Here is a 27,590-nt window from a genome sequence, read left to right as displayed (position 1 = left end):
CTAGGAGACAGCTTTTCTGATAGCTATGAGAAACTGCTCCAAGGAGGCAAGCAGGGAGGTAAGATATATAGGAATTTTGCAACAAAGGGCAGGGAAACTGAATATCAAAAATTACTATTAATTAAAGAAAGCCAGATATCCCAAGTTAAGGTATTTATCAGTTTTCTATGTATGGGAAGATGCAAGAGTCTGGGGCTCACGGACATCTTTCCTTTGATATGCACCTCAGCTGTCTGGGGTCAGTATCCTATGTTTTCATATCCTGAGTTTTCTCAGGGCTCGTTCCTTGGGGAATGGCTGCAGTCTGCTGGATGCCAGTTGGCAGATATTGTTTTCGGCCCTGAGTTTCCTCAGAGCTCATGTGTTCACCTTGGAGGGCTGCAGTCATCCATGACTGTGACAGCCTTTGTTTACTGAGATGGCAGGAAACACTGTATTTCTCAGACTTATAATCTAAATATCTAGTTTGTTGTTGTTGTTGTTCAGCTGCCCAGTTGTGTCTAACTCTTTTCAAACTGTGTGGACTGTAGCATGCCAGGCTCCCTTGTCCTTCAACATCTCCTGGAGCTTGCTCAAACTCATGTCCATTGAGTCAGTGATGCCATCTAACCATCTTATCCTCTGCCACCCCCTTCTCTGGCCCTCAGTCTTTCCCAGCATCAGTATCTTTTCCAACGAGTTGGATCTTCACATCAGGTGGCCAAAGCATTGGAGCTTCAGCATCAGTCCTTCCCATGGATATTCAGGGTTGAATTCCTTTAGGATTGACTAGTTTGATTTTCTTGCCACCCAAGGGATTCTCAAGAGTCTTCTCCAGCACCACAGTTCAAAAGCATCAATTATTCGGCACTCAGCCTTCTTTATGATCCAACTCTCCCATCCATACATGACCACTCGAAAAGCTGTAGTTTTGACTATATGGACCTTTGTTGGCAAATTGATGTCTTTGCTTGACTAGGTTTGTCACAACTTTCTTTCCAAGGAGAATGTGTCTTTTAATTTCATGGTTGCAGTTACCGTCCTCAGTGATTTTGGAGCCCAAGAAAAGAAAAATGTCACTGCTTCCACTTGTCTCCCTTCTATTTGCCAGAAAGTGATGGGACTGGATGTAGTTTAGTTTGTTAAAAGTTCAGGACAGTATTTGCTGATGATGAAAATAAGAATGCTCACCAAGAGTTGGGTTGGTGAGCCAAGACCACTCTGTAGATCTTGAATGCCAATCAAAGTAGTTTACATGTCCTCCTGTAGATAATGGTAAGTCATTGGAAGAATTTAAGTATCGGTTTAGAATTATGTCTTTGGGAGAGAAACATTATGAGCAATAGAAGGCGAGAAAGCCATTGTGGAGTCAATTTTTACAATTCACCTATGAGGTGATAAATCTTGGGCAATTTTTCTGTTTAGGAATCTGTGTTCCAAAGAGTAAAACTGTAGAGCCCACCTCTATACTCTCTTCTCCCCTTGTGTATCTCTTTTTCTCTCTTTCTCTTTTCTTAAAATAGTCAATTTTTAAAGAAGAGTTACATAGGCTAAAGATCCTGTGTCCTAATTTTTTAAAATAAATAACAACTCTGATCAGATCGGATCAGATCAGTCGCTCAGTTGTGTCCAACTCTTTGTGACCCCATGAATCGCAGCACACCAGGCCTCCCTGACCATCACCAACTCCCGGAGTTCACTGAGACTCACGTCCATTGAGTCAGTGATGCCATCCAGCCATCTCATCCTCTGTCGTCCCCTTCTCCTCCTGCCCCCAATCCCTCCCAGCATCAGAGTCTTTTCCAATGAGGCAACTCTTCGCATGAGGTGGCCAAAGTACTGGAGTTTCAGCTTTAGCATCATTCCTTCCAAAGAAATCCCAGGGCTGATCTCCTTCAGAATGGACTGGTTGGATCTCCTTGCAGTCCAAGGGACTCTCAAGAGTCTTCTCCAACACCACAGTTCAAAAGCATCAATTCTTCGGCGCTCAGCCTTCTTCACAGTCCAACTCTCATATCTGTACATGACCACAGGAAAAACTCAAGCAATATTAAGGAACATGTTTAAGATCCCATAGAAGCAAGTGTCTGAATCAAGACTAAATCTCAATTTGTCTTCTGACTTTCTCTTTAGTACTGTAAGTAGAATCCTCCCAATCTTTCAACTTTCTCCTGCCAGGACTTTAAGAAGAAGAAAGACCAGACTTCCTGGATGACTTTCTTCATTCCTTTACCTAGGATGGTACTGACAGTCAATGTTGCTTTCAGGGGATGAGGTGAATGTTTCTAGCTACTGAAACTCCCAATCAGCAGAAATTATTTTCCTGCATCTCTGTTTCTTTCCTGAAGAGACTTATCTGGATTTTATTATACACCAGAGTTACACACATTGATAGCCTCTGGAGAAACAGAGAATCAATTTTCTTGCTACCTCTACTAGTTAGCTGGAGAGGGAAGAGTTTTGCTCTCTTGAGATATCTTTTGGCTTCCCGCTCATCAGGGAGTTGTACATGTCCTGTATACCTTCTGGTCCACAACGAAAAATTGCCTTAATGTGAAAGAAGCCTCAGAGGCATAGAAGAAGAGAACAAGTAAAGAGCTATGAATTTTTTTTTTAATTCCATTCAGGAAGAAACATATGTGGTGTTATTTGGTCTAATTAAAGGACCCTAATTCTGGATTTTGGGGGGATATCTCAGCTGTAATATCAGCACTTGCATTAAGGTTAAGAGAATGAAACAAATTGCAGTCTTAGAAAGGACAATTTTTATTTTTCTCAGTGTTAATGCTTCTGGTCTTTACGTGGAATTTTTTCACCAAGAGTTTGTCTCTAACAAGGAAGGCAGAGAGATTTTTAGACTGTAGCAGTACAGAGAGCTTGCCAAGACAGAGATGATCAGGAAAAAAATCAATACACCATAATTAAATCTGTGGAATTAACATTTTTTTTTTTTTTTAAGTTGTGGCTTTAGTTTAGATATTGGCTTCCCAGAGAAGAAATATTCTTCAGCAGTAGAATGGGGAGTTCCTTCAATCATGATGAATTGGTTGCCTACCACACGCTGGTCACTGTGCTGAAAAATTAACAAATATGACGGACATCTGCCTGTCTTTAATTGCCACTTAATCATAATCCCCAGAATGTAAATTCCTAGTTGGGCTTGTTTATGACTGTATTCCTCAGGATAAGAATAGTATCTGACGCTCTGTAGATGTTGTAACAATAAATATATGGTGAATTAATGAATAATACATGGTTTTATACAACGCTTTTGTCTTTTGAATAAAATTTTACACCTTACACCAACTTGTCAAGCATGAAAGGGAGTATTAATTTTACATATGAGAAAACTGCATACTAAATTGTCAACAGATTTCTAAGGCTGAATCGTGTAATGACACTTGACTCACAAGCCATCAATTATTAATGTATTAAACACCGTAATCCTTTCTTCAAACAAAGTTTGCCTCTAAATTTCAATGTGCAGGTTAGACACAAGCTGAGACGTTCTGGTTCATGTAGGTATGGGAGGCAAAGATGGTCCATTTCTGTAGGTTTCTTCCCCACCTTTCATCCCTTGAGGACATTGAGTTGATCTGTCCACAGGATAGGGTGGTTAAGACTTTCATAAAATAATCTTCTTCTGTATTATGCCTTTTACTCTGAAACTAGAAACTATTGTACTTTTGCTAATTTAGGCAAATTACTTAACTGTCCCAAACCTCTATTTCCTCATCTGCAAAGTGGCAATTATAATAACAATGCCTATAGGATTATCATGAAGATCAACGGAGATAACGCATAGAACCCCGTAACAGAAGATTGGCACTCAATGTTGGTTATGATGGTGATGAGGAGGAAAACCAGCTGTACGATCCTCTGGCCTGATATAAAAAGATGGGGTGTACCTTATTGTTTTTCTTATAGTGATGGGATCTTTCACTATTAAAAAAATAAAAGTATTTGTTTTATTTTACATCGCAAACATGACAACTAAGGTAAAAGTGATTGCTGGGAATAATCTGCTTTTGCTTTTGTGATGTCAGAAAACATTTGAAACTCAAAACTGTTTTGCTTCTTAACTGATTTTGCTGTATTAAGCACTTATTTAAGCACACTTCATTTACGACATTTAAATTAGAAGTTTAAATTCAATGCTGTCTTATTCACATTCATATATGTTCAGTGAGTAATTTCAGTGGGTCAGGTGCTGTACCAGGTTCTGGGATTCAGAGATATGACAAGATACTATCTTTTACCTTCAAAGGGCTCAACTTCTGGTGGAGAAAACTATAATATGAATGTGAAATGAGTTCTGTGGCATCAATATCCACAGGTTATTTTTATAAAAATTGAAAATATCCATAGCTCTCTGATCATTTTGCGTATCTGAGTTTGCTGTCTAATGTATTTCTTAGGATAGGATCACGGGAATAATATTCCTTGGGTTCTTGAATCTTAATAACAATGTGTCTGTTTCTCTTTGTATCTGAGGATCACTTTTGTTGGATACAAACAAATTTGTCTCATGTTTTCTTCCTTTAAATGTCTTATTTAATTTCTTGAATATCACTATTCAATTTTCTTCTGAAGCATTGCTGCCAAAAGAGATAACCTAATTTTTCCTTTTTAAGTACAGTGTTTTTATTGCCTTGCTCCCCAATGAGTTTTTTTTTTTCTTTAAAATCCAGTAATATTACTAGATTATGTCTTGATGTTGGTTCTGGATCCATATTATTTATCTTAGATGCATAATACATTATTGCAATGTGATTTTAATTTTTTTATTATTTTGTGTGAGTTTTCTCAATATAGGTTTCTTAGTGCTTTTAGTATAGCCTTTGTTCTGATCTTGGCCTTGTTTTCTTTCTTACATGCCCTTATCCACGGGTCACTGTTTGCCTGTCTTCAATGTGTCACGCACTATGTGTCAGTTTCTCTTAAATCCTTTTTACCTCTTTGATTCCTAAGGATTGGGCTTCCCTTGTGTGGCGCAGCTGGTAAAGAATCCATCTGCAACCTGGGTTGGGAAGATTCCTTGGAGAAGGGAAAGGCTACCCACTTCAGTATTCTGGCCTGGAGAATTCCATGGACTATATAGTCCATAGGGTTGCAAAGAGTTGGATAGGACTGAGCGTCTTTCACTTTCACTTTCCTTAGGTTTAAATTTTTTTTTTTTCACATTTTTCTTGTAAGGCATTATTTGTATTGATTCACTCATCTCATTCTTTCTACTCTAGGTTTCTTTCTTTTTTTTTTTTTTTTATTTTTAAACTTTACAATATTGTATTAGTTTTGCCAAATATTGAAATGAATCAGCCACAGGTATACCTGTGTTCCCCATCCTGAACCCTCCTCCTTCCTCCCTCCCCATACCCTCCCTCTGGGTCGTCCCAGTGCACCAGCCCCAAGCATCCAGTATCGTGCATCGAACCTGGACTGGCGACTCGTTTCATACATGATATTATACATGTTTCAATGTGATTCTCCCAAATCTCCCCACCCTCTCCCTCTCCCACAGAGTCCATAAGACTGTTCTATACATCAGTGTCTCTTTTGCTGTCTTGTACACAGGGTTATTGTTACCATCTTTCTAAATTCCATATATATGTGTTAGTATACTGTATTGGTGTTTTTCTTTCTGGCTTACTTCACTCTGTATAATAGGTTCCAGTTTCATCCATCTCATTAGAACTGATTCAAATGTATTCTTTTTAATGGCTGAGTAATACTCCATTGTGTATATGTACCACAGCTGTCTTATCCATTCATCTGCTGATGGACATCTAGGTTGCTTCCATGTCCTGGCTATTATAAACAGTGCTGCAATGAACATTGGGGTACACGTGTCTCTTTCCCTTCTGGTTTCCTCAGTGTGTATGCCCAGCAGTGGGATTGCTGGATCATAAGGCAGTTCTATTTCCAGTTTTTTAAGGAATCTCCACACTGTTCTCCATAGTGGCTGTACTAGTTTGCATTCCCACCAACAGTGTAAGAGGGTTCCCTTTTCTCCACACCCTCTCCAGCATTTATTGCTTGTAGCCTTATGGATCACAGCCATTCTGACTGCCTTGAAATGGTACCTCATAGTGGTTTTGATTTGCATTTCTCTGATAATGAGTGATGTTGAGCCTCTTTTCATGTGTTTGTTAGCCCTCTGTATGTCTTCTTTGGAGAAATGTCTATTTTGTTCTTTGGCCCATTTTTTGATTGGGTCATTTATTTTTCTGGAGTTGAGCTGTAGGAGTTGCTTGTATATTTTTGAGATTAGTTGTTTGTCAGTTGCTTCATTTGCTATTATTTTCTCCCATTCTGAAGGCTGTCTTTTCACCTTGCTAATAGTTTCCTTTATGTGCAGAAGCTTTTAAGTTTAATTAGGTCCCATTTTTTTATTTTTGCTTTTATTTCCTTAATTTCTTTTTCTAACCATTTATTGAGTTATTTCTGAGTTTTTAAAATTAGTTATTTTTTCCATGAATTATAGGATATGTTCCTTTTTTAAATTTAAATTTTTACAAATCCTTTAAGCATTTATTTTGAAATAATAAACATCTATCAGAAAAGTAAAAATTGTAATAATTGTACAAAAAGCCTTGTGTGTGTGGGTGTGTGTATATATATGTATATATATATATATATATATTTAACCCACTTTGTAGCATCTTGCATATCCACAGTATAATGATGAAACTTAGAAAATAACATCAAGGTACTAGTATTTATTGGTTCAGATTTCATCAATTACACCAATAAAGATCATTTTCCCAATGCATGTGGTATTCATGTCTTCTCTTTTAAAAAATTTTTTAAAAAGATTTTTTGATGTGAACCAATTTTAAAGCCTTTATTGAATATTGCTTTGGTTTTATATTTTGGGTGTTTGACTGTGAGGCCTGAGAGATCTTAGCTCCCCCACCAGGGAGGCTGCACCCTATTCACTGGGAAGCAAAGTGTCAACCACTGGGCCACCAGGGAAGCCCCATGTTCATGTCTTCTTAATCTCCTCCAGTCTACAATAGCTTGTCATCCTTTGTTATTTTTCTTGATCTGGACATGTTTGACGAGTACTGGTCTGTTATTTGGAGCGTACACATTGATTTGAGTTTTTCTGATGATTAAATTTATCTTCTGTATTTTTGGCAAAAGCATCATGTAAGTGATGGTGTGTCCTCAGCGCATATGTATTTCTAATGATGATGTTATCTTTGATCTGTTGATTAAGGTTGTATCTGCTGGGTTTCTTCACCATAAATTTACTAATAATTTCCCTTTGAAATTAATAAGTATCTTATGGGGACACAAGTCTATATAAATATTCTACTCCTCATCATAACCCACTAATTTTAGCATCCATTGATGATTCTGGCTTATCACAATTACTATTATATTTGCCAAATGATAGCTTTATTTTCCTTCACTCTTTCTGTTTTAACTGACTGGAATTCTGCTCAAATGAAGAGCTCTTCCTTTATTTACTTATATCAGCACAAACTTATGAATAATTACTTATTAATAATTACTTGATTTTAGTGTTTAAGTCTTACCACATTTGGTCATTGAGATTCCCTTGAAATTGATTCTTCTGTCATTTCAACATGTTCCCATTATTTCTGAGTGCTTTAAAAATTCTGGCATCGTAATATATTCTAGACTGATATTCTTTCCTCACCCCACCTCTGAAGCTAGGTATTTCTTCAAGAAGCCCTGATGTCTTTCATTAAATAATGTTACCTGGGAACTTTGATCTGAGCATTTTATATGTTCATACTACTCAGAGGTTATTATTTCTAGGTCCTTACAGTAGACAGAACTAGGAAATAAATGCATGAATACATACACCACTACAGATACACTTGTATCTATTTAATCTAACTTTCTATATGAAACCATGAATTCATGCTGATACTTTTGATTCCAGAACAACATCACAGAGTTAATTCTTTATTTATAATTCTTTTTGTGACTGTGAGATACCTGGTTGTTATTATGTATAACTGATTTACTTATTTAGTCAATTCTAGAGTACATCTAAGGGAGAAGGCAATGGCACCCCACTCCTGTACTCTTGCCTGGAAAATCCCATGGGCGGAGGAGCCTGGTAGGCTGCAGTCCATGGGGTCGCTAAGAGTCGGACATGACTGAGCGACTTCACTTTCACTTTTCACTTTCATGCACTGGAGAAGGAAATGGCAACCCACTCCAGTGTTCTTGCCTGGAGAATCCCAGGGACGGGGGAGCCTGGTGGGCTGCCGTCTGTGGGGTCGCACAGAGTCGGACACAACTGAAGCAACTTAGCAGCAGCAGCAGCAGCATAGTACATCTAAAGTCATTTTAGAATTGCTAACTCAGAACTACATACTGCTGTGAAAAACACACTTGTGTACTATTGTTTTTGTGTTTAGAGTAGGTAGTAACATTGTTTTATAAAGTTACTTGAGTCAGTTATTTCCTTCTTCACTTCCATAAGTGTTATTTATTTGCCATAGAGTTTATTTGTAACCAATCCACTTGGAGTTCTATTCAGTTTTCTTATATTTATTTGTTCTTATGAGTATGTGAGACATTAACATGATTCTAAACGTTGGAACAATACAGAAAGGTACGATTAGAGAAGTGTCATTTGCCCTTGATTCCTCCTACCCAATTCCCATTCATCCATGCTTTATATCCTATTTCCATCCACCTTCTGAAAGTAATCAATCTTTATGTTTTAGTCTCTGAGTCATGTCTGACTCTTTTCTGACCCCATGGACTGTAGCCTGCCTAGCTCCTCTGTCTATGGGATTTCCCAGGCAAAAATACTGTAGTGGATTGCCATCCCCTTCTCTAGGGGATCTTCCCACCCAGGGGTGGACCTGGTGTCTTCTGTATCGGCAGGTGGATTCTTCACCACTGAGCCACTGGGGAAGCCTAATCAATCTTATTAGTTTTTTATTTATCTTATGTTATTTGCGTAAATCAATATATATATATATGTATATATATAAATCATGTCTTCTTCATTCTAAAATATGCTTTTTGTATTTTATATAATTTTTAGCACTTAGCTTTATATCATGAAAATCACCATTCCATATTAGTAAATAGATATGTTCCTCTTTTTTCTTAACAATTGCATAATATTCCATTTTTTAAATACACCAAAATACTTATCAGCTCTCTTATATGATCATTTTTTTCTCTAATGTAATATTATATCCTGTTACCTTATTGAATTATTTATTGTGTGAGTGAAACATTGGTTTTCTATTATTATTTCATAATAAATATATATTAAAAAATATATATATGTAGAATCAGAACTGATGGGCACTTTTATACACATACTATGACACAGAAAGTATCCAAAAATTCTTATTTTCTTGATTGTCCTACTCAGGCATGAGTGTTGACTTTTTTCAAAACAATATTTCTTATATATTTTTTTTAACATTATGCGGGTAATTCTTAGTTCTCAATTTTTGAAAAATTCTTTTATAATTTCCTGTTCTGGCAATGTTTTGCAAAGATTATTAATGGATTTAAAATTTCAGAAATTAAATAAATTTTTCTACCTCAGTCAGTTCAGCCTCTCAGTCATGTCCAACTCTTTGTGACCCTATGGACTGCAGCACACCAGACCTCTCTGTCCATCACCAACTCCCGGAGCTTGCTCAAACTCAAGTACATCAAATAGGTGATGCCATCCAACCAATTCATGCTCTGTTGTCCCCTTCTCCTCCTGCCTTCAATTTTTCCCATCATCAAGGTCTTTTCAAATGAGTCCATTCTTCTCATCAGCTGGCTAAATATTGGAGTTTCAGCTTCAGCATCAGTCCTTCCAATGAATATTCAGGACTGATTTCCTTTAGGATGGACTGGTTGGATCTCCTTGCAGTCCAAGGGACTCTCAAGAGTCTTCTCCAACACCACAGTTCAAAAGCATCAATTCTTTGGCACTCATCTTTCTATGTAGTCCAACTCTTACATCCATACATGACTATTGGAAAAACCATAGCTTTGACTGGATGGACCTTTGTTGGCAAAGTAACATCTCTGCTTTTTAACATGCTGCCTAGGTTGGTCATAGATATTCTTCCAAGGAGCAAGCATCTTTTAATTTCATGGCTGCAGTCACCATCTGCAGTGATTTTGGAGCACAAAAAAATAAAGCCTGTCACTGTTTCCCCATCTATTTGCCATGAAGTGATGGGAATGGATGCCATGATCTTAGTATTTTGAATGTTGAGCTTTAAGCTAACTCTTTCACTCTCCTCTTTCACTTTCATTAAGAGGCTCTTCATTTCCTCTTTGCTTTCTGCCATAAGGGTGATGTCATCTGTGTATCAGAGGTTGTGATATTTCTCCTGGCAGTCTTGTTTCTAGTTTGTGCTTCATCCTGCTCGGCATTTTACATTATGCATGCATATAAATTAAATAAGCAAAGTGAAAATATATAGGCTTAATGTACTCCTTTCCCAATTTGGAACCAGTCTGTTGTTCCATGTCCAGTTCTAACTGTTGCTTCTTGATTTGCATACAGATTTCTCAGGAGGCAGGTAAGGTGGTCTGGTATTCCCATCACTTGAAGAATTTTCCACAGTCTGTTGTTATCTACACAGTCAAAGGCTTTGATGTAATCATTAGAGCAGAAGCAGATGTTTTTCTGGAACTCTCTTGCTTTTTCTATGATCCAACGGATGTTGGCAATTTCTTGTTTTTTTTTTTTTTTTTGGATGTTGGCTATTTCATCTCTGGTTCCTCTGCCTTTTCTAAATCCAGCTTGAACATATGGTATTTCATGGTTCACATACTGTTGAAGCCTGGTTTGGGGAATTTTCAGCATTACTTTGCTAATGTGTGGGATGAGTGCAATTGTGCAGTAGTTTGAACATTCTTTGGCATTGCCTTTCTTTGGGATTGGAATGAAAACTGACCTTTTCCATTCCTGTGGCCACTTGTGAGTTTTCCAAATTTGCTGACATGTTGACTGCAGCACTTTCACAGCATCATCTTTCAGGATTTGAAATAGCTCAACTGGAATTCCATCACCTCCATTAACTTTGTTTGTAGTGATATTTCCTGAGGTCCACTTGACACATTCCAGGATGTCTGGCTCTAGGTGAGTGATCACACCATCATAGTTATGTGCATCATGAAGATCTTTCTTGCCACCTCTTCTCCATATCTTCTGCTTCTGCTAGGTCAATACCACTTCTGTCCTTTATTGTGTCCATCTTTTCATGAAATGTTTCCTTGGTATCTGTATTTTTCTTGAAGAGATCTCTAGTCTTTCCCATTCTATTGTTTTCCTCTGTTTCTTTGCATTGATCATTGAGGAAGGCTTTTTTATTTCTCCTAGCTATCATTTGGAACTCTGTATTCCAGTGGGTATATCTTTCTTTTTCTCCTTTGCCTTTCATTTTCTCTTCTTTACTCAGCTGTTTGTAAGTACTCCTCAAACAACAATTTGCCTTTTTGCATTTCTTTTTCTTGGGGATGGTCTCCTGTAAAAAGTCATGAACCTCCTCCATCCATAGTTCTTCAGGCAGTCTGCCTATCAGATCTAACCACTTGAATCTATTTGTTACTTTTACTGAGTCAGTTGTATATGACTCAGTTCTAGGGAGAAATTTGAATTAACACGTTACATATTCCTGATTTATATTCATAATATTGTAGGGCTTTCCTACATTTCCCACTCCATAATATGGTCTGACCTGATTTCACCTTGTCCTTCGCTTGTTATCTTTTGTTACATTGGATGTCTGAATGATATGATGAAACCAGACTTGTCAAAATAACTCAGAGAAAACACACTTACATCTTAAGTCTACATTGGTTTTCAAATTAAAACATGCAATAGGCTAATTCAATCCTGGGGGAAATTAGGTGGGAAAGTAGGAAAGATACATCTTAAAGCTTTTGGAGCTGGTGCTGCTCAGAGTCAGATGCCAGTGATTCTAAACAGCAAATGCTCTAGATTCCTGCAAGTTTTTTGGCAATAAAGTCCTTTATAAAGTCCACGTTCCTATATAAGTGTTAATTTTCTTTCTTTCCATAAAATAAAGTATAAGGCAATGCTTATTTTGCTTATTATTGCCTTTGGCTTTTTGAAAAAAATTATATTGGAGTATAGTCGATTTATAATGTTGTAATAGTTTCGGGCGTACAGCATAGCGATTCAGTTATACATATACATATATATATTCTTTTTCAGATTCTTTTGCCATAGAGTTATTACAGAGTATTGAGTAGAGTTCCTTGTCCTATATAGTAGGTGCTTGTTGATTATCCATTTTATGTGTAGTATTATGTATACATTAATCCCAAACTCCTAATTTATCCCTTTCCCTCACCTTCCCCTTTGGTAAATGTAAATTTGTTTTCTAAGTCTGTGTATGGTTTCTGTCTCATAAATAAGTTAATCTGTATCATTTTTTAGATTCCACATATAAGTGATGTCAAATATTTGTCTTTGACTTACATCACTTGGTGTGATCATCTCTAGGTCCATCCATGGTGCTTCAAATGGCATCATTTCCTTTTTTGTGGCTGAATAATATTCCATTACGCATACAACACACACACATCACATCTCCATCCATCTGTTGATGGACAGTTAGTTGTTCCCGTGTCTTGGCTCTCATAAACAGTGCTGCTATGAACATAGGGGTGAGTGTATCTTTTCTAATTATGGTTTGCTCCAGCTGTATGCCCAGGAGCAGGTTTTTTCTGAGTTATATGGTATCTCTATTTTTAGTTTTTTAAGGAACCCCAAACTGTTCTCCATAGTGTTGATACCAATTTACATTCTAATCCTTTAAAGGCATTCACTAAATGTGTATACCGATTCTTTGGAACTCTTGTTAAAATGAAGATACAGAAATGGGACCCAGGTTTCTACACACCTAACAAGCTCTCACATGATACTCCTGTGCCCATACTTTGAGGAAAATGAGCAGGTTAGGTTTGGACTAACCTAGGTTCAAGTGTCAACTCTGGGTGATTTATTTAACAAAGTTGAGATTTCCACCCTGGTCATTTCTTTGTTGTTGTTGCTATTGTTTAGTGGCTAAGTTGTGTCCAACTCTTTTGCAACCCCATGGACTGCAGCCCACCAGGCTCCTCTGTCCATGGGATTTCCCAGGCAAGACCACTGGAGGGGCTTGCCATTTCCTTCTCCAGGGGATTTTCCTGACCCAGGGATTGAACCTGCATCTCCTGCATTGGCAGGCAGGTTCTTCACCACTGAGCCATCAGAGAAGCCCTGTAGTCATGTGCAGATCTGTCCATCATTTGAGGACCTCAGCTTACCTCTGCCCGGGCTCTGGGGTGACCAGTCCTCTGGCACCATGTGGCTGGGTTCTTGGATATGTTGAGGGACCCTTGGGTTTGATTGCTTCTTTCTCCTTCACTCTAGACTACTGTCTATCTGAGCTCTTTGTATGGCAAAACTATTTTGAACATAATATGTCACTTAAAACCCTGATTGTTTGAGCTGTAGAGTGATGATGGCCTTAGGAGGACACTGTGTTTTGCTGTGTTTTTTCTCTTTCCTCCTTTTCCTGATCCAGGCGGTCTTTATTTGGAAAGCTCTGGGTACAGTGTCTGGCCCACAGTGGCCTGTGCGGTTCAGTCGTGTTCTCTCGTGCATCTATTTACCTTGATAAATATTCTCCTGCACCCACGCTGTCTCCTGTTACTAAGACGTGCAGTGAATGGTAAAGCACTTGCTAAATCTCAAACATGCTGCCTCTCTTCAGACTACAGAGCTTGCTGTGCCGCGGGCACTAATATTATCAAGCCTGGCATCACTCATTCAGTCTGAAGGGCCCCATCTCTCCTTTGATCAGTCACGGCTGGATGGGAGATTTTTGAATCATTTTATTGTCTGACTGCAGCTTTATAGATTCTCTTTCAGGAAGCAGCTCACTTTTCCTCTTTCTTCCTCTGGCCTCTAATTCTTTCTTTGCTTCAGGGGTCCTGGTAGTTCAGGGTCTATGTGTCAAGGCCTTTGGTTAGATCATTTATTTCCCATTCTCCGGTTAGGATAATCTTTGTATTTAGCAAACACATAAACCCATATGTGTGGGTGCTAAGTCGCTTCAATCTTGTCTGAGTCTTTGTGACCCCATGGACTGTAGCCCATCAGGCTCCTCTGTCCATGGGTTGCTCCAGACAAGAATACTGGAGTGGGGTGCCATGCCCTCCTCCAGGGGATCTTCCCAACCCAGGGATTGAACCTCTGTCTCTTATGTCTGCTGCGTTGGCAGGCGAAGTTTTTTTTTTACTAGCGCCCCCTGGGAAGTCCATTGTAAAGTCCACAACCGATGTTAAAAAGTGGTTTTGAGTGACATCATTTCCCTTTAGACTATCTGGCCTTGAAGGTATGCTTAGGTTACCATGAAGATGATGACTTTTATTCAGTGAACTCTTAGAACCGTCCTTTCTGATTCATTTTTTGATAGTTTTGGCTAATATGTGGGTGTTTTTTTTTGGGGGGGGTCATAAAATGACCACATTTTCAGGAGACCAAAAGCCTTTTTTTTTTTTTAGGGAAGGGATTTGACCTACCAAAAACTGCAGGTTTAATTAGAGATATCCTAGACATGTGCTGCAAATACCCTAAAAAAAGCAGGCTCATAATATACATGTAAAGTACTCAGAGAGGCTTCCCAGGTGGCACAGATTCTTTGGTGGTAAGGAATCTGCCTGCCAATGCAGGAGACTCAAGAGATGTAGGTTCAATACATGAGTTGGGAAGATCCTCTGAGAAAGAGATGGCAACCCACTCTGGTATTCTTACCTGGAAAATCCCGTGATCAGAGGAGCCTGGCAGGTACAGTCTGTGGGATCACAAAAGAGTCAGACACGGCTGAGTGACTGAACAAGAAAGTTGCATTACAATCTCGTGCTAGTGTCTGCTGTACAGCAAAGTGCATCAGCTACATGTGTACACATATCCCCTTCCTTTTGGTCTTCCTTCCCATTCAGGTGACCACAAAGAACTGAGTAGCATTCCCTGTGCTAAACGGTAGTTGTCTACTTTATACACAGTAGAGTGTACATGTCCATCCGAATCTCCCAGTTCTTCCCACCTCCCCCTTTTATCCCCTTTGGTATCCACGCTTGTTCTCTGCATCTGTCTCTATTTCTGGTTTGCAAATAAGTTGATCTATAACATTTTCGTAGATTCCACATATATGCATTCATATATGAAGTTTTTCTTTTTCTGACTTACTTCACTCTGTTTGACACTCTCTTAAACCAATGCTTTTGCTTTAAAAAAATGGGGAGGACTATATGAGTCAAATGACTTCCTTTGTGAAAATCAAAAGGAAGTGTTTCTTCCCCTCTTCTGTAAGTCTGCAGTTTTTCAGTGGGGAAAAAAAGATAGCAATGCTGACCATGTTCCTCTCGTTAGAAGCAAAGCAAGACTTCAAACTCTATTTGAGGGATGACCCCTTTTCAGAAATTAGAGGCGCTGAATTTATTGCCAGCCAGTCATAACTGTCCATCTGCTAATTTTCTCCACATAGAGGCAGCAGCTGTCATTTCAGAAATACTACAGTAGATAATAAGATGGGGTGCATTTCATCTTCAAATGCTTAAAACAAATCCCTAGGAAGAGCGACAGCAGTTCCTCCGACTGCATGAATCGCTGATGTCATTAACGCAAAATGCTAAATGGACTTGAAGATTGGAAGAAAATGGATTTGCTTTAAAAGGAGCAGCACTCGAGTTAGGTGTAGTACTTGTTGTAATAATGTGAAATTGCAGAAATCTAGGAACTGCTGAAGCCATAAGTGCACACAGAGATACTCTCAAAACCACAGCCACGCAGAGAACACTGAATACAAATACATATGGGTTTCCCAAGTTCATGCCTCCTAGATAGACCTAAGGAATGCATTGTTGTCTCCGCCCCTGAAAAACCAGCAAAAATTTTCCCCGACTAATAGGAGAAAAGACTTGTTTAAGTCTCAAATGAGTCCAGTTTCTCCCCAAATCTGCACACCTAGTAGATCTTAGAAGCCATCCTTCCCTTGGTACAATTTAATGGCCTGCTTGGGACTATTAAATAGTCTGTTCCGCAATTTATATTGTTATATCCTTGCATTTTTTTTCTCAGACAACATTTTATTTTTTATTGGAAATTGCTTTATGACATTGTATTAGTTTCTGCTATACAACAAAGTGGATCATCTATACATGTCCACATATCCCTCCCCCTGCAGCCTCCCCCACCATCCTGCCCGTCTAGGTCATCACAGAGCAGTGAGCTGAGCTCCTTGTTCTTTATAGCAGCTTCCCTCTAGCTTTCTGTTTAACACATGGTACTGCATATATGTCAATCCTACTCTCCAAATATGTCTCACCCTCCCCTTCCCACCATGTCCACACACTTACTCTCTGTGTCTGTCTCTATTCTCTCCCTGCAAACAGCCTCGTCTGTACCATTCCTTAGATAACTCTTTTTCTCTTCAGTCTCGTGGTTTCCACTCTTAAATGTGTTCAAGTCAGTTTGAATTTAAAAACTAACCACTGCCTCTTATTTGAGGTTCCCAGTCAAGATTCTTCTCCCTTCCAATCAAAGTGCATGCAGTTCTCTGATGATTATTCATAAGGAAAAGTGTTAGGATGAGATAAGGAATGAATGACCATAATCCAAGTGGTGCTTGGCATCCCTGAGCATTAGAGTTGAAGATGAAGATGTAGATACAGATAGAAGTAGAGATTATGCACGTGGATATAGATGTAGACATGGTCTGGACATAGACGGGTGGAGAAAGAGTTATGTAGTTTCTCCATGGAGATATCTAAAACAGAGATCGTTTCATTTAACCCTCAGAATAATCCTGAGAGGTAGGGTAGGAGTATCTGTATTCTTTTGCATATGACAGTATTGACTCTCAGAAGCCCCCAATCCCCTTATCTGGAGACAAAGCTGAGTTGAGACTCGATCTGTTTAACCAACACTCAGGCTTATTCTGATCGCAGCACAAAACTCCACCCCGCCCCTACATTTAGAAGAACTGTTGTCTGGAATGGTATATCTGCCATTGTCAACCTCTGGGTTTTTTCCTTGTGGACATTGCTCTAGAATGTGATCTCTGTGGAACAGAAGGAAAGCAGAGGCAAAGAGAGTTGCATGGAATTGCTGGCTACTGGTCACAGAGAAAGCTTGCATTTTTATTGCAACAAACAGAAATACTTTTATGGGGCCTCCACTGATTTCATTACTTTTGATATTACAAAGAAAAAAAAAAAACAACCCAGGGTTGATGAGACTCCAGGTCAAGGCAGAATCACAGAGCAGTTACAGAAAATTCTGAGGCTCTGGGATGTTGTGCTGGCAAGTACCTTGATTTGAGAAAAGAAATTCATTTAAACACAGCAGATAGGCTTAGGAGAAAGTCTGGGACACTGGCTTCTTTCTATTGCTATTTGCTTCTTTCGAAAGATTTGCTTTGTATTTTATCTTCATCCTTGGTCGCCAGGCAGAAACCCTATTTCTAAATGTCATTGCTATTAAAAAGAGGACGTTGGGGGATGTAAAGCAAGGAAAGAATAAAAGTCATAGAGGAAGATGCAACAAACCTACCATTTCTCAAGTCAAAATATTTTAATGGTGAAATCAGGATAAATGATTAATCTAAAGATTTTCTGTTTCCAGCAAGCTGTAACAGGGCCTGACAAGCAGCAGGAAACTAATATTTAAAGATAATTTCAGAAACATGAGATTAGAAAGTGCTGAAAGGAGGAGGCTGAACCTTTTTCCTTCCACCTCCAAGATTTATTAAAAATAGTGTTTTTTCTTTGAACAGAAAAAGTATCTGATTCTACATTTAAATGTTAGTACATTTTTCACTCCAAAGTATTTGCTAATACCATCTCTGACACAGTTACTATATTTGGGTCTACATGGTAACAAAGAAACTGTTTCTGTCCCCAAGGAAGCTTACAGTTTAACAACAAAGGTGAAAGAAACAGAAGTAAATGGAATAAAAACCATTCCAAAAGATTCTATGAGAACTCTGAGGATGGTGTTGCAGTATATTTAGTAGCAGGAGAACATAAGGGTCTGGGGATCAGGGAAAGTTTCCCTGAAAAACTGACCCCTGAATGTTGAAGAGGTAAGGGATGAAGATTTGGGGAGTCCTGGCAATGAGACCAGCAGGCACAATTTCTCAGGGAGAGTGGTGTGCAGTTTGATTAAGTTGAAGCACAGAAGGACAAGGGCAGGACATCACTGGTGGCTCAGTGGTAAAGAATCTGCCTGCTAATCCAGGGGACGTGGGTTCCATACTACTGAGCAGCTACGTCCACGCGCCACAACTGCTGAGCCCACGTGCTGCAGCTACTGAAGCCGGGACACAGAGAGCCTGTTCTCTGCAGAGAAGCCACCAGGATGAGAAGCTCTCGCACAGCAATGAAGAATAGCACCCTCTCACTGCAACTAGAAAAAGCCTGAGCAAAGCAGCAGACTCAGGGCAGCCAAAAATAAATAATTTAATAAAATTATGTTTTAAAAAAGAGAAGGACAAGGGCAGCAGGGGGTGGTAGTAGGGATCCGGGTAGGGAGGTTGGGAGGACTAGATGATGGAGATGCTGCTCTGCTTCCTCTTAATCTCTGGTACCTTGATTGTCAGCCTATTGAATAAATAACATCTCAGCAGGACTTCTGGTTGCCTCCCTAGAGAAGGGGCGGCCATTGGTAATCACTGGTGGACCCGGGCTTTTAAGGTTCCCTTTACCCACCACCCAGCATCTCGGCTTCCTTCTCTCTGAATTGCAGTCACTGTTCTCGCTAACCAGCTGTGTTACCTTTGTAGAGAGACTTGATACTTTCAAATGGGAACTTCCTCTTTTCCCAAATGAGGACAAGTATGATTTTTGAGCTCATTTCTAGAGCTAATAATCCATGATGATGTATCTGAAAATGACCCTCCAGCTCTCTGAGTAAATGTCAAGTTTTCTGTGGCATCTATATGGATAGGGTGGAGTTAACGTGTTAGGAGAAAGACCCTATGCTGTTTCTCGGAGGGAAACAGATGTGGATGGAAAGCCTAAGTCTGTTAGGTGGTTTGGGGGCATTTATTTAACCATTTCTAAGTGTCACTGTCTGCACTGGGGTGCAATAATATCCACTTGGCAGAATTACTGGGCCAGCTAGAAAGAGCATATGTAACATGCCCAGCATGATATATTGATCTCAACTTATTATTAATAATGATTATTTGTGGAACTGGAGAGTCTAGAGAAATTTATTGAACTTGTTCTCCTCGGAAGTAGGTAGCAGAGAACAATATTTCCCAAACTTCATCTTCAAACTCTGGTGACCCTGACTCAAGTTAAATATGGTTTCCAGTTCTCTGGGGAGCTGTGAATAATCACGACAATTGGGATCTGCATCTTTCTGGGCATCTTCAGTGGATGCTAATTGAGCAGAAGTCAGAAGGAAGTTGGATTCATTAGTTTAATTGTCTTGTTGAGCCTTATTATCTCAAGTTATTTTCTTCTAAATGTGTATTTATTTGCTTGTTGTTGGTTCCCGCAGTCACAGATGCTCACTGAGAGGGGAGGACTTGAACAGACAGTGGCTGTCTCCCAGCGCTCATCTCCAGCCCACAATCTACCATGCCAAAGGACTCCTCCACTACCTGGGCAGCATCGGTCGGAGTCCCATGGTGAGTCACTTCCCTCTGCTTCCACACTCTTGGCTGGTTCCCTCCACCTTCCGGGTACAGAGTACTTTCTGTTCAGGCAAGAAAACCAGACACAAGCCCAAGACCTGTGTATGACAAGCTGTAATGGGGGCATATTCATTTCCTAAGGCTGACATAGCAGAATACCACAAACTGTATAGATTAAAAAAAAGACAAAACAGCAGCCTATCTTTCACACTTCTGGAGGCTAGAAGTCTGGAAATTAAGATGTCAGCAGCCCCTAATGTCTCCAAAGACTCTGGGAAAGAAGCCTTCATTGCCTCGTCCTAGCTTCTGGTGATTGCCATCAGTCCTTAGCATCCTTGGCTCGTGGGAGCACAGCTCCAATCTCTGCCTCTGTCTTCAGAGGGCCATCTTCACCCTCTGTGTGTCTGTGTACAAATTTCTCCTTTCTTAGCACAGCAGTCACTGGACTAATGTGTACATGCTCAGGCATGTCTGACTCTTTGTGACCCCATGGACTGTAGACCACCAGGTTCCTCTGTCCGTGGGATTTCCCAGGCAAGAATACTGGAGTGGGTTGCTCTTTCCTTCTCCAGGGGACCTTCCCAACCCAGGAATCGAATGTGCATCTCCTACATTGGCCGGCAGATTCTTTACCATTGAGCCACCTGGGAAGCCCACAGTGAACCAGGGCCCACCCTAATTCAGTATGGGCTCCTCTTAACTTGGTTACATCTGCAAAGAATCTTTTTCCAAATAAAGTCACATACATAGGTACTGGGAATTAAGGATTGAGAGTATCTTTTTGGGAAACCATTTAACTGGCAACAAGAGCAAACTAGGAGTTCAATATTCATTGCTGAAAACCGGACAAAAAATTGCATTTCATCCCATTTCCTGGGTCTTTAGTTTTTTTTCCAGTTATTCATCAAGAAGGAAAGTGTATATGTCTTATTAAATAGTAAAATATTCTCTAGATGTTCAGATTCGTATTCAACTAGCACTTATTAAGTTCCAAAGATGATTCTGTCACCGTTCTAGGCACTTTCACGTGTAGGCTTTTCTCTCGAGCTTATAGTAAATGTGCAATTGATGAGAAACAACATTCAGAGGCTTAGGCTCAAGATAAGATAGGAGGTAATACTAGCCACGTAACTGTATGAAAGTAATCATTTATGGACTACAAACTATGAACATATCTATCTGCAAAAGTGCAGAGGGCATATGTACAGATTTAGAGTGCTTACCTCACTGAAGGAGCTTAAACTAATTTGCAGAAGCTCACACATGGACCAATTCAAACAATCATCTCCACCATTAACCACTTTTTGACCATATACTATACGATTAAAACAGTGGCACATTCAATGAGTATCCAGTGAAACAATGGATGAATATCTAATTTAGAAGCTGACTTGAACCTCAAAAACCTTAAGAGGTCAGATGATGTCCTTGGGATCACCAGGAAGTAGAGTCGATCTGGCTTTCCACCCTGCAACCCCTTCTCCCTTCATCACTTATTCTTTGAGGGGATGTGTTAAGCCCAGGTGTCTGCTCCCAGCGCAGTTGTATGGACAATGCTTAATTCTCCATCTATGACGTGTGATCACAGGTAGAATGTTGTCAGACAAGGACGCTCCCCTGAGCCACCAGGGTTTTTAGTGAGGGTCGTTATATATTGGCTGCACTGGGTCTTTGTTGCTGCTATGAAGGCTTTCTTTAGTTTTGGCAAGTGAGGGCTACTCTCTAACTGCCGCATTCGGGCTTCTCATCGTGGTGGCCTCTCTTGTTGCAGAGCGTGGGCTCTAGGTGCACGTGCTTCAGTGGTTGTGGCGCGGGAGCCTAGTTACTCCGAGACATACTGGGATCTTCCCGGCAACGGATCAATCCCTTATCCCCTGCATTGGCAGGTGGATTCTCAACCACTGAGCCGCCAGGGAAGCCCTCAGGAGTCATTTTGTAGCCCTGGTGTCCACGTGGCTAATCTTAGTCTCCAGGCTCTTCAGAGGTCAAGCTTTGTGGCCCAAGAACCCCACCATATATCACATGGCATCAACCTTCTAACGTGGCCCAAGGTCCCAGGTAAAGAAAGACACTCTTGTCTATTAGGATATTCCACAGAAGTCAAGGTGACCTCCCAGGAGCCAGTCCAGGGTCAGACCTTTCTTTGGAGAATATAGGGTTTACATGCTTCAGGCTTGTTGAGTCAGTGCTTTATTGCAAAAGGATAAAGCACATGCTTTTCCCTTAAGAACACTTATTCTACATTGGTCAAAATGTGCCATGTTTTCATGCTACCTCACACTCTTCATCCAAGGAGACACTGTAATCTGCTGTCTGCCTTCTAGAAATAACTTCATGGCCTGCATATGTGTGCTCAGTCCTGTCCAACTCTTTTCCCCATGAGCTGTGGCCTGCCAGGCACCTCTGCCCATGGAATTTTCCAGGCAAGAATACTTCAGTGGGTTGACATTTTTCTACTCCAGGGGATCATCTACCCAACCCAGGGATTGAACCTGTATCTCCTGCATTGGCTTGGATTCTTTATCACTAGCACCACTTGGAAAGTCCCTACCCGGGGCCTCATGCATAGCAGAGCTCCAATCTCGAAGTCAAGATCTTGAAAAGTGTCTCTCTAAGTAGGAAGCCTCAGCCTCTGGGAGGAGAGAGAGAGAGACTTACAGAAAAAGAGTTTCCACCCTGATACACATTTTAAGCATACACACATTCTATCCGTAACAAACAGGATTCCTCTCCACTCTGACAACCTCTAATTGAAGAGCAGAACATTTATTTTAAAGCATGGTAGGTGACAGCCTTGTTTAAAAATATAAATAAACATTAATTAACTGTAAACATGACAGTCACAGATTCGTTTCCTGCTGGGACCATCTGAGAGGTGGGTGAGAAACAGCTGAGTGCTAGATGCTGTTCGTAGCATTACAAAGCTCTCCTTTAGGGCCAACATCACCTTTCAGTTACCTGTGTGGCTATATTTAAGCAGCCTTCTGCTGACAGCAGAAGCACTGCCACTCACTCAGTACTCAGGCCTGTCCTTTACCTGGAAGTCTTCCACTGAGTCAAGATTGTCTCTTGTGCTACATGGTTGTAAATTAACAGTAACTCCACACAAACACTGACTCTTATGGAAATATTTCTGAAAGCATTAGGAAGCCCATTTCTGGTGGTTAGGAGGTTCTACCTGCTCTAGATGGTACTGAGACATTTGCATATTGGCAGGTAGAATAATATAAACTCCTGGGACTAATGAGAATGCAGGAGATGGGGAGAAAGCAACGTCATGATACTTCTGGAGCTTGCAAAAGACCATACAGTTCATTCAGTTTTAAGCAATACAGCCCTTTTCATATATTGTTTCATCCATTCACTGATTCATCCATCTACCCTTCCATCCATTCATCCATCCATCTTTTCATCCATCCATTCATCCATCCATCCAGGCAGTTATCCATTTGTCTACTCATTTACATCATGTGTATAATAATTGTGCCAAGTGCCAGAAGGTACCTTTTCTTTAAGGAGTTGTATAATTTCTTTGGTAGAAAGTGGAGTCAAGTCTGTGAAGAAACCCATGTAGTAAAAAATGAAACAAAGTTTGTCAGTAAAAACTGAAACTGAGGTTCCTGTGAGTTGTAGGAACACAAATGAGGGCTTGAGTAACTTTCCCTTAAGGTTATGGAAATGCTAGAGACTGAAGATGCCGTTTGAGTTGTACTTGAATGATGAGTAAAGGTTTTTCTTGCACTCACAATAAACTAGTAGAGAAATATCCTTTCTTTAGAGGTCTACAAGCCTGATTATGGACTCTTTTATCTTCTTCCTTGTGAAATTGAAGACTTGGTGGGATTTCTGTGTCTGAAGGTCACCAGACGGAGCAAAAGAAAGGAAACTTTTATTAACTAATGGCATAGCTCTCACATCACGCTGATCTTATGTTCCCTTTCCTATCGTCCTGAACTTCCATTTTATGTCTCTCTTGCCTGTTAGAAGATCAGGAAATATGCTGCAGATGTTGGATCCATAAGCCCAGAAACACACAGTATTGGCATATTTATACACTGGAATACAATTCAACAATAAAAACTTAAAGACAGTAGCAATCAACTACAGATATACTCAAAAACACAGACCAATGTCAGGAACATGTTTAGTGAAATAAGTTAGACATTAAGAAGCACATATTCTATGCTTCTATTTATACAAAGTTTAAGATGAGTTAGACCAGAACAGTGGTTTCCTCTAGAAGGGTATTAAATAAGAGGGGCCAGGAGGGAACTTTCTAGATTATTGGAAATTGTTCTGTATTTTGAATGAAGAGTCAGTTACAACAAAACTCATTGACTCAAAACTCTTTCAAGTTCTGTACTTGTACATACTTCCATTTCCATTTATTTTAGAATTAACGAAATCAAAGCAAAGTCACAGAGCTTTGAAATGTAGCTAGGAGATAAAGGAGGATGTTCAAAGTAAAATTGACCAGCACAAAGGCGTGCGAGTCAATTTAGGGGAGATTATCTTTGCCAGAACAGAGTAGAGAGGCTGAGAAGATTTATTAGAAATCAGAAGGCTCCAGTCAGAGGAGAGGTATGTAAGTGGAGAAGCCCAGAAGAGCAGACAGCCTTAACAATCAACTAGTGGGAGGCACCGAAATGTTCATCTTCCAGGAGCTCCACACAGGGGTCAGGAGACATGCTGCACTGGGGCAGTAGGACACGGCTTTGGGGAGAGGAGGAAAGCTGAGGCTCCAGCAAGCTCCAAGGAGCCGAGACCAGCAGTGTCTTCTGAAGAGCTGTGTTGTAGCTGCTTGGTCTCTGTCCTGCTGCAGAGCATCTGGGCTTCAGAATTAGGAGAGGTATCAGTTTCCATCCCCCTGGCTCTTGCTGTGTGCGTGCGTGCATGCTCAGTCATGTCTGACTCTTTGCAATCCCATGGGCTGTAGCCCGCCATGCCCCTCTGTCCATGGGACTTCCCAGACAAGAATTTGAATACGTGTTGGTAAAGAGATTGCAGTGCTCCGTGAGCAGCTCATTGATTTCCATTTACCACTCACACAAAATAGGCTGCCTTCTTCCAGGGGACAGGGAGGGTGTATTTGGGGTTTATCCTTCTCTGGGGCCCAATGAAACAGAACTTTCAGCTACTAACATTATTTTACTGGTCTTATTCTGTCCCTCTGGCATATGTTTTTAGTTCATCAGCTTCTTTTTAAAAAAGGCACAGAAGTAGAGGACAAGAAGAAATGGCATGTCCCTTCCTAAATCCTTGTCTCCAAGGACCTAAGGATACGCTGTACACACAATTTATTTTATCTGCACTCTATTCTTCAGAAGTAGCAAAGGAACATGTGTTACAGTTACTTATTTTCTTTGACTCAGGCTAAGGTACTGAATCTAGAATTCTCCTATTTTTGTATTTGAGGATAAAGTAGGGGAAAAAAATCCCCATACCAAAAAGGAAACAAGCAACAGAAAACATGGAGGTCCTGGGTAAAAAAAAAAAAAAAAAAAAATTATAATAGTAATTTGATCCCATATTTTTTTATTTAAAATTGTTCCCGTGATACCAGAATAAAGATTAAGTAATGAGTGGCTATGTGCTAGTCATTTAACCTCCTTTAACTTTAGCACAATGCTAAGTTGAACCTCATTTGTAAATTTGAATGAAAGCCTCCTTTCAGGAATTTTATACTGATTAAACATGTATGTCATGAACCTTAACAGTATGACTGGCCCATATCAAACATTTAAGTAAACCGCAGAGATTAAAATCATTATTAGTTCCCAGAACGGAGCTACATCCAAAACAAAGCCACACTTTAGACTGCATGATGTTGCATTAATGTACATGGGCTTTGTCAATGTAATTGAGCTATTTTAGAAAGAAGGACATTAAAATAACCTAACTCTGGAATGGCGGAAAACTTCCAGCAGCATTTTATAATATTTAATAAAGGGTCCCTCTGTGAGAAATCTCATAACCCATTAGTTACTGATGCCTTCTGCTGAGTTAAATGGGAAAATTTTCACCCCAAATTAGCCACTGGAGGTAGACAAAGCTGATGTGTAAGTAAGGCTGCTTTTCTAAGACCGTGTTGGAACTTTGACCCATAATGGCCCAATTTAAGTGAAAATCTCTCACTCTAGGAAAGAGAAAAGAACATCAGATCCTCCTTCAGTTGTGTTTGTGTATTTGCTCAGTCCTATCCAACACTTTGTGACCTCGTGGACTGTAGCCCACTAGGCTTCTTTCTCTGTCCCTGGAGTTCTCTAGACAAGAATACTGGAGTGGGCTGCCATTTCCTCTTCCAAGGGATCTTTCTGACCCAGAGATCAACCCTGCCTCTCTTGCATCTCCATCATTGGCAGGCAGGTTCATTACCAGCTGAGTCACTGGGGAAGCCAACCCTCACCTTGCCTCTTTTAGGTATTGATAGGAATAAATTCTGCACGTGCCCCCTGTGGTTAGCCTCAGACATGAATGGTGTTGCTGACAACTCAGATGAATCTCTTGCTAAGAAGAGATCACACCTGTCAGTAAAAGGACTGGGAAATCTGGTCTTGCAAACAGGGTTCTTGGATAACTAAGCACTCCACTAATAGCATTTCTCTCCTAGAGAGGTTTACTCTGCTCAAGAACTTGGGCTGAATGTTGTCTGCAAAATATTGTACTCAGGCTGGAATCTCCAGGGCTATAGTGAGACTTGTTTGGTTTAATTGGAAGCATCGTGGTTTTGGATTTCCATCACATTCCCCAGCATTAGCCTCCTTCGAGCTTCAGCCTTGCCTTCATTTTCTTGTGGCAAGGGTATAAATTATGTGGAGGTCTTGCTGCCAGGAAGCAGGAACAAGACCCAGATGTCAGGAATGGAAAACACAGCAGCTTAAAGCTGGCAGAAAGAGCAGTAAACAATCAGGAACAGCGGAGCCATGGGAGTAGGGGAATGGCTAGGAGAGATGGGCTTGAGATGAGGGGGGAGTAACCTCTGGAACAAGGTTCCCAATTAGCTTATAGAGGACCCAGGGTGGGACCAAGGAATGGAGGGAAAGATGGTGAAGGTGTGTGAGCAGCATAGTAATGGGGCCCTCAACAGCCTCTTTGCTGAGCAAGAAATGATGGAACACACGTTTGCATGAATTAAATTAACCTTGCAATTTAGTTCAGATAGGAATTCACGGGAAAAGGTACTAGGGAGACGCATGGGAGTCTGATTTCAAAATCGTAATCCAATCCACAGTATACACTTGGCTGATGAAGAAAGTGAGGCACAAGGGACTCAGTTTAGCTCAGGGTGAACAAGTGTAAGACTAACCACTCTGGCTCAAAGAAAACAAAACTTAACTAAACGAGAGCTTCAGATCTATGTCTCTCCCAAGTCCCTTGCCTTGGGGAAAAGCACATCATATTGCCTATTTACGTAATCAGAATTTAGGTATCATTCTTAACCTCTTCCTCACTAAGCCTGTGAATCCATTTAGTCTCTAATTCCTATAGATTTTACTTTCTTACTCTCTCGCCAAACATCCTTTGTATCCATACTTACATTTTCTCCCTTAAAGTAAGCGTTTGCCCTCTCTTGTGCCTGGTCTCAGGCCCTGCAGTTCATTCTTTGTTGTTTTTTTGTTTGTTGTTTTGAAGTGGATGATTTATAAAGTCTGTATTGAATTTGTTACAGTAGTGCTTCTTTTTTTTTTTCTTTTTTCATTTTTTAAAAATGTTTTGGTTTCCTGGACCTCAGGCATGTGGGATCCTAGCTCCCCAACCAGGGATCGAACTCATACACCCTGCATCAGAAGGTGAAATCTTAACTACCGGGCCACCAGGGAAGGTCCCTTTGCTCAGTCGCATCCAATTCTTTGTGACCCCATGAAACTGTCACCCGCCAGACTCCTCTGTCCATGGAATTCTCCAGGCAAGAGTACTGGAGTGAGTAGCCAT

At 40.2% G+C, this 27,590-nt stretch overlaps 1 protein-coding gene across 1 annotated transcript in view; it reads left to right on the top strand.

Moving 5' to 3' along the window:
- The window catches only part of AGBL1 (AGBL carboxypeptidase 1), a 916,524-nt gene that overhangs the window by 481,510 nt on the left and 407,424 nt on the right, over positions 1-27,590 (top strand). Inside the window, exon 19 of the mRNA XM_086364678.1 lies at positions 19,523-19,652. Coding sequence (XP_086220804.1) covers positions 19,523-19,652 — 130 coding nt within the window. The remainder of the gene's footprint in view (positions 1-19,522; positions 19,653-27,590) is intronic.

This window comes from Bos grunniens, chromosome 21 (genome assembly GCF_055505025.1).
Source record: "Bos grunniens cultivar Pamir isolate PY7600 chromosome 21, Bosgru_T2T1.0, whole genome shotgun sequence".
In the NCBI taxonomy this organism is placed as follows: domain Eukaryota; kingdom Metazoa; phylum Chordata; class Mammalia; order Artiodactyla; family Bovidae; genus Bos; species Bos grunniens.
This window is presented reverse-complemented; position numbering and strand designations above follow the sequence as displayed.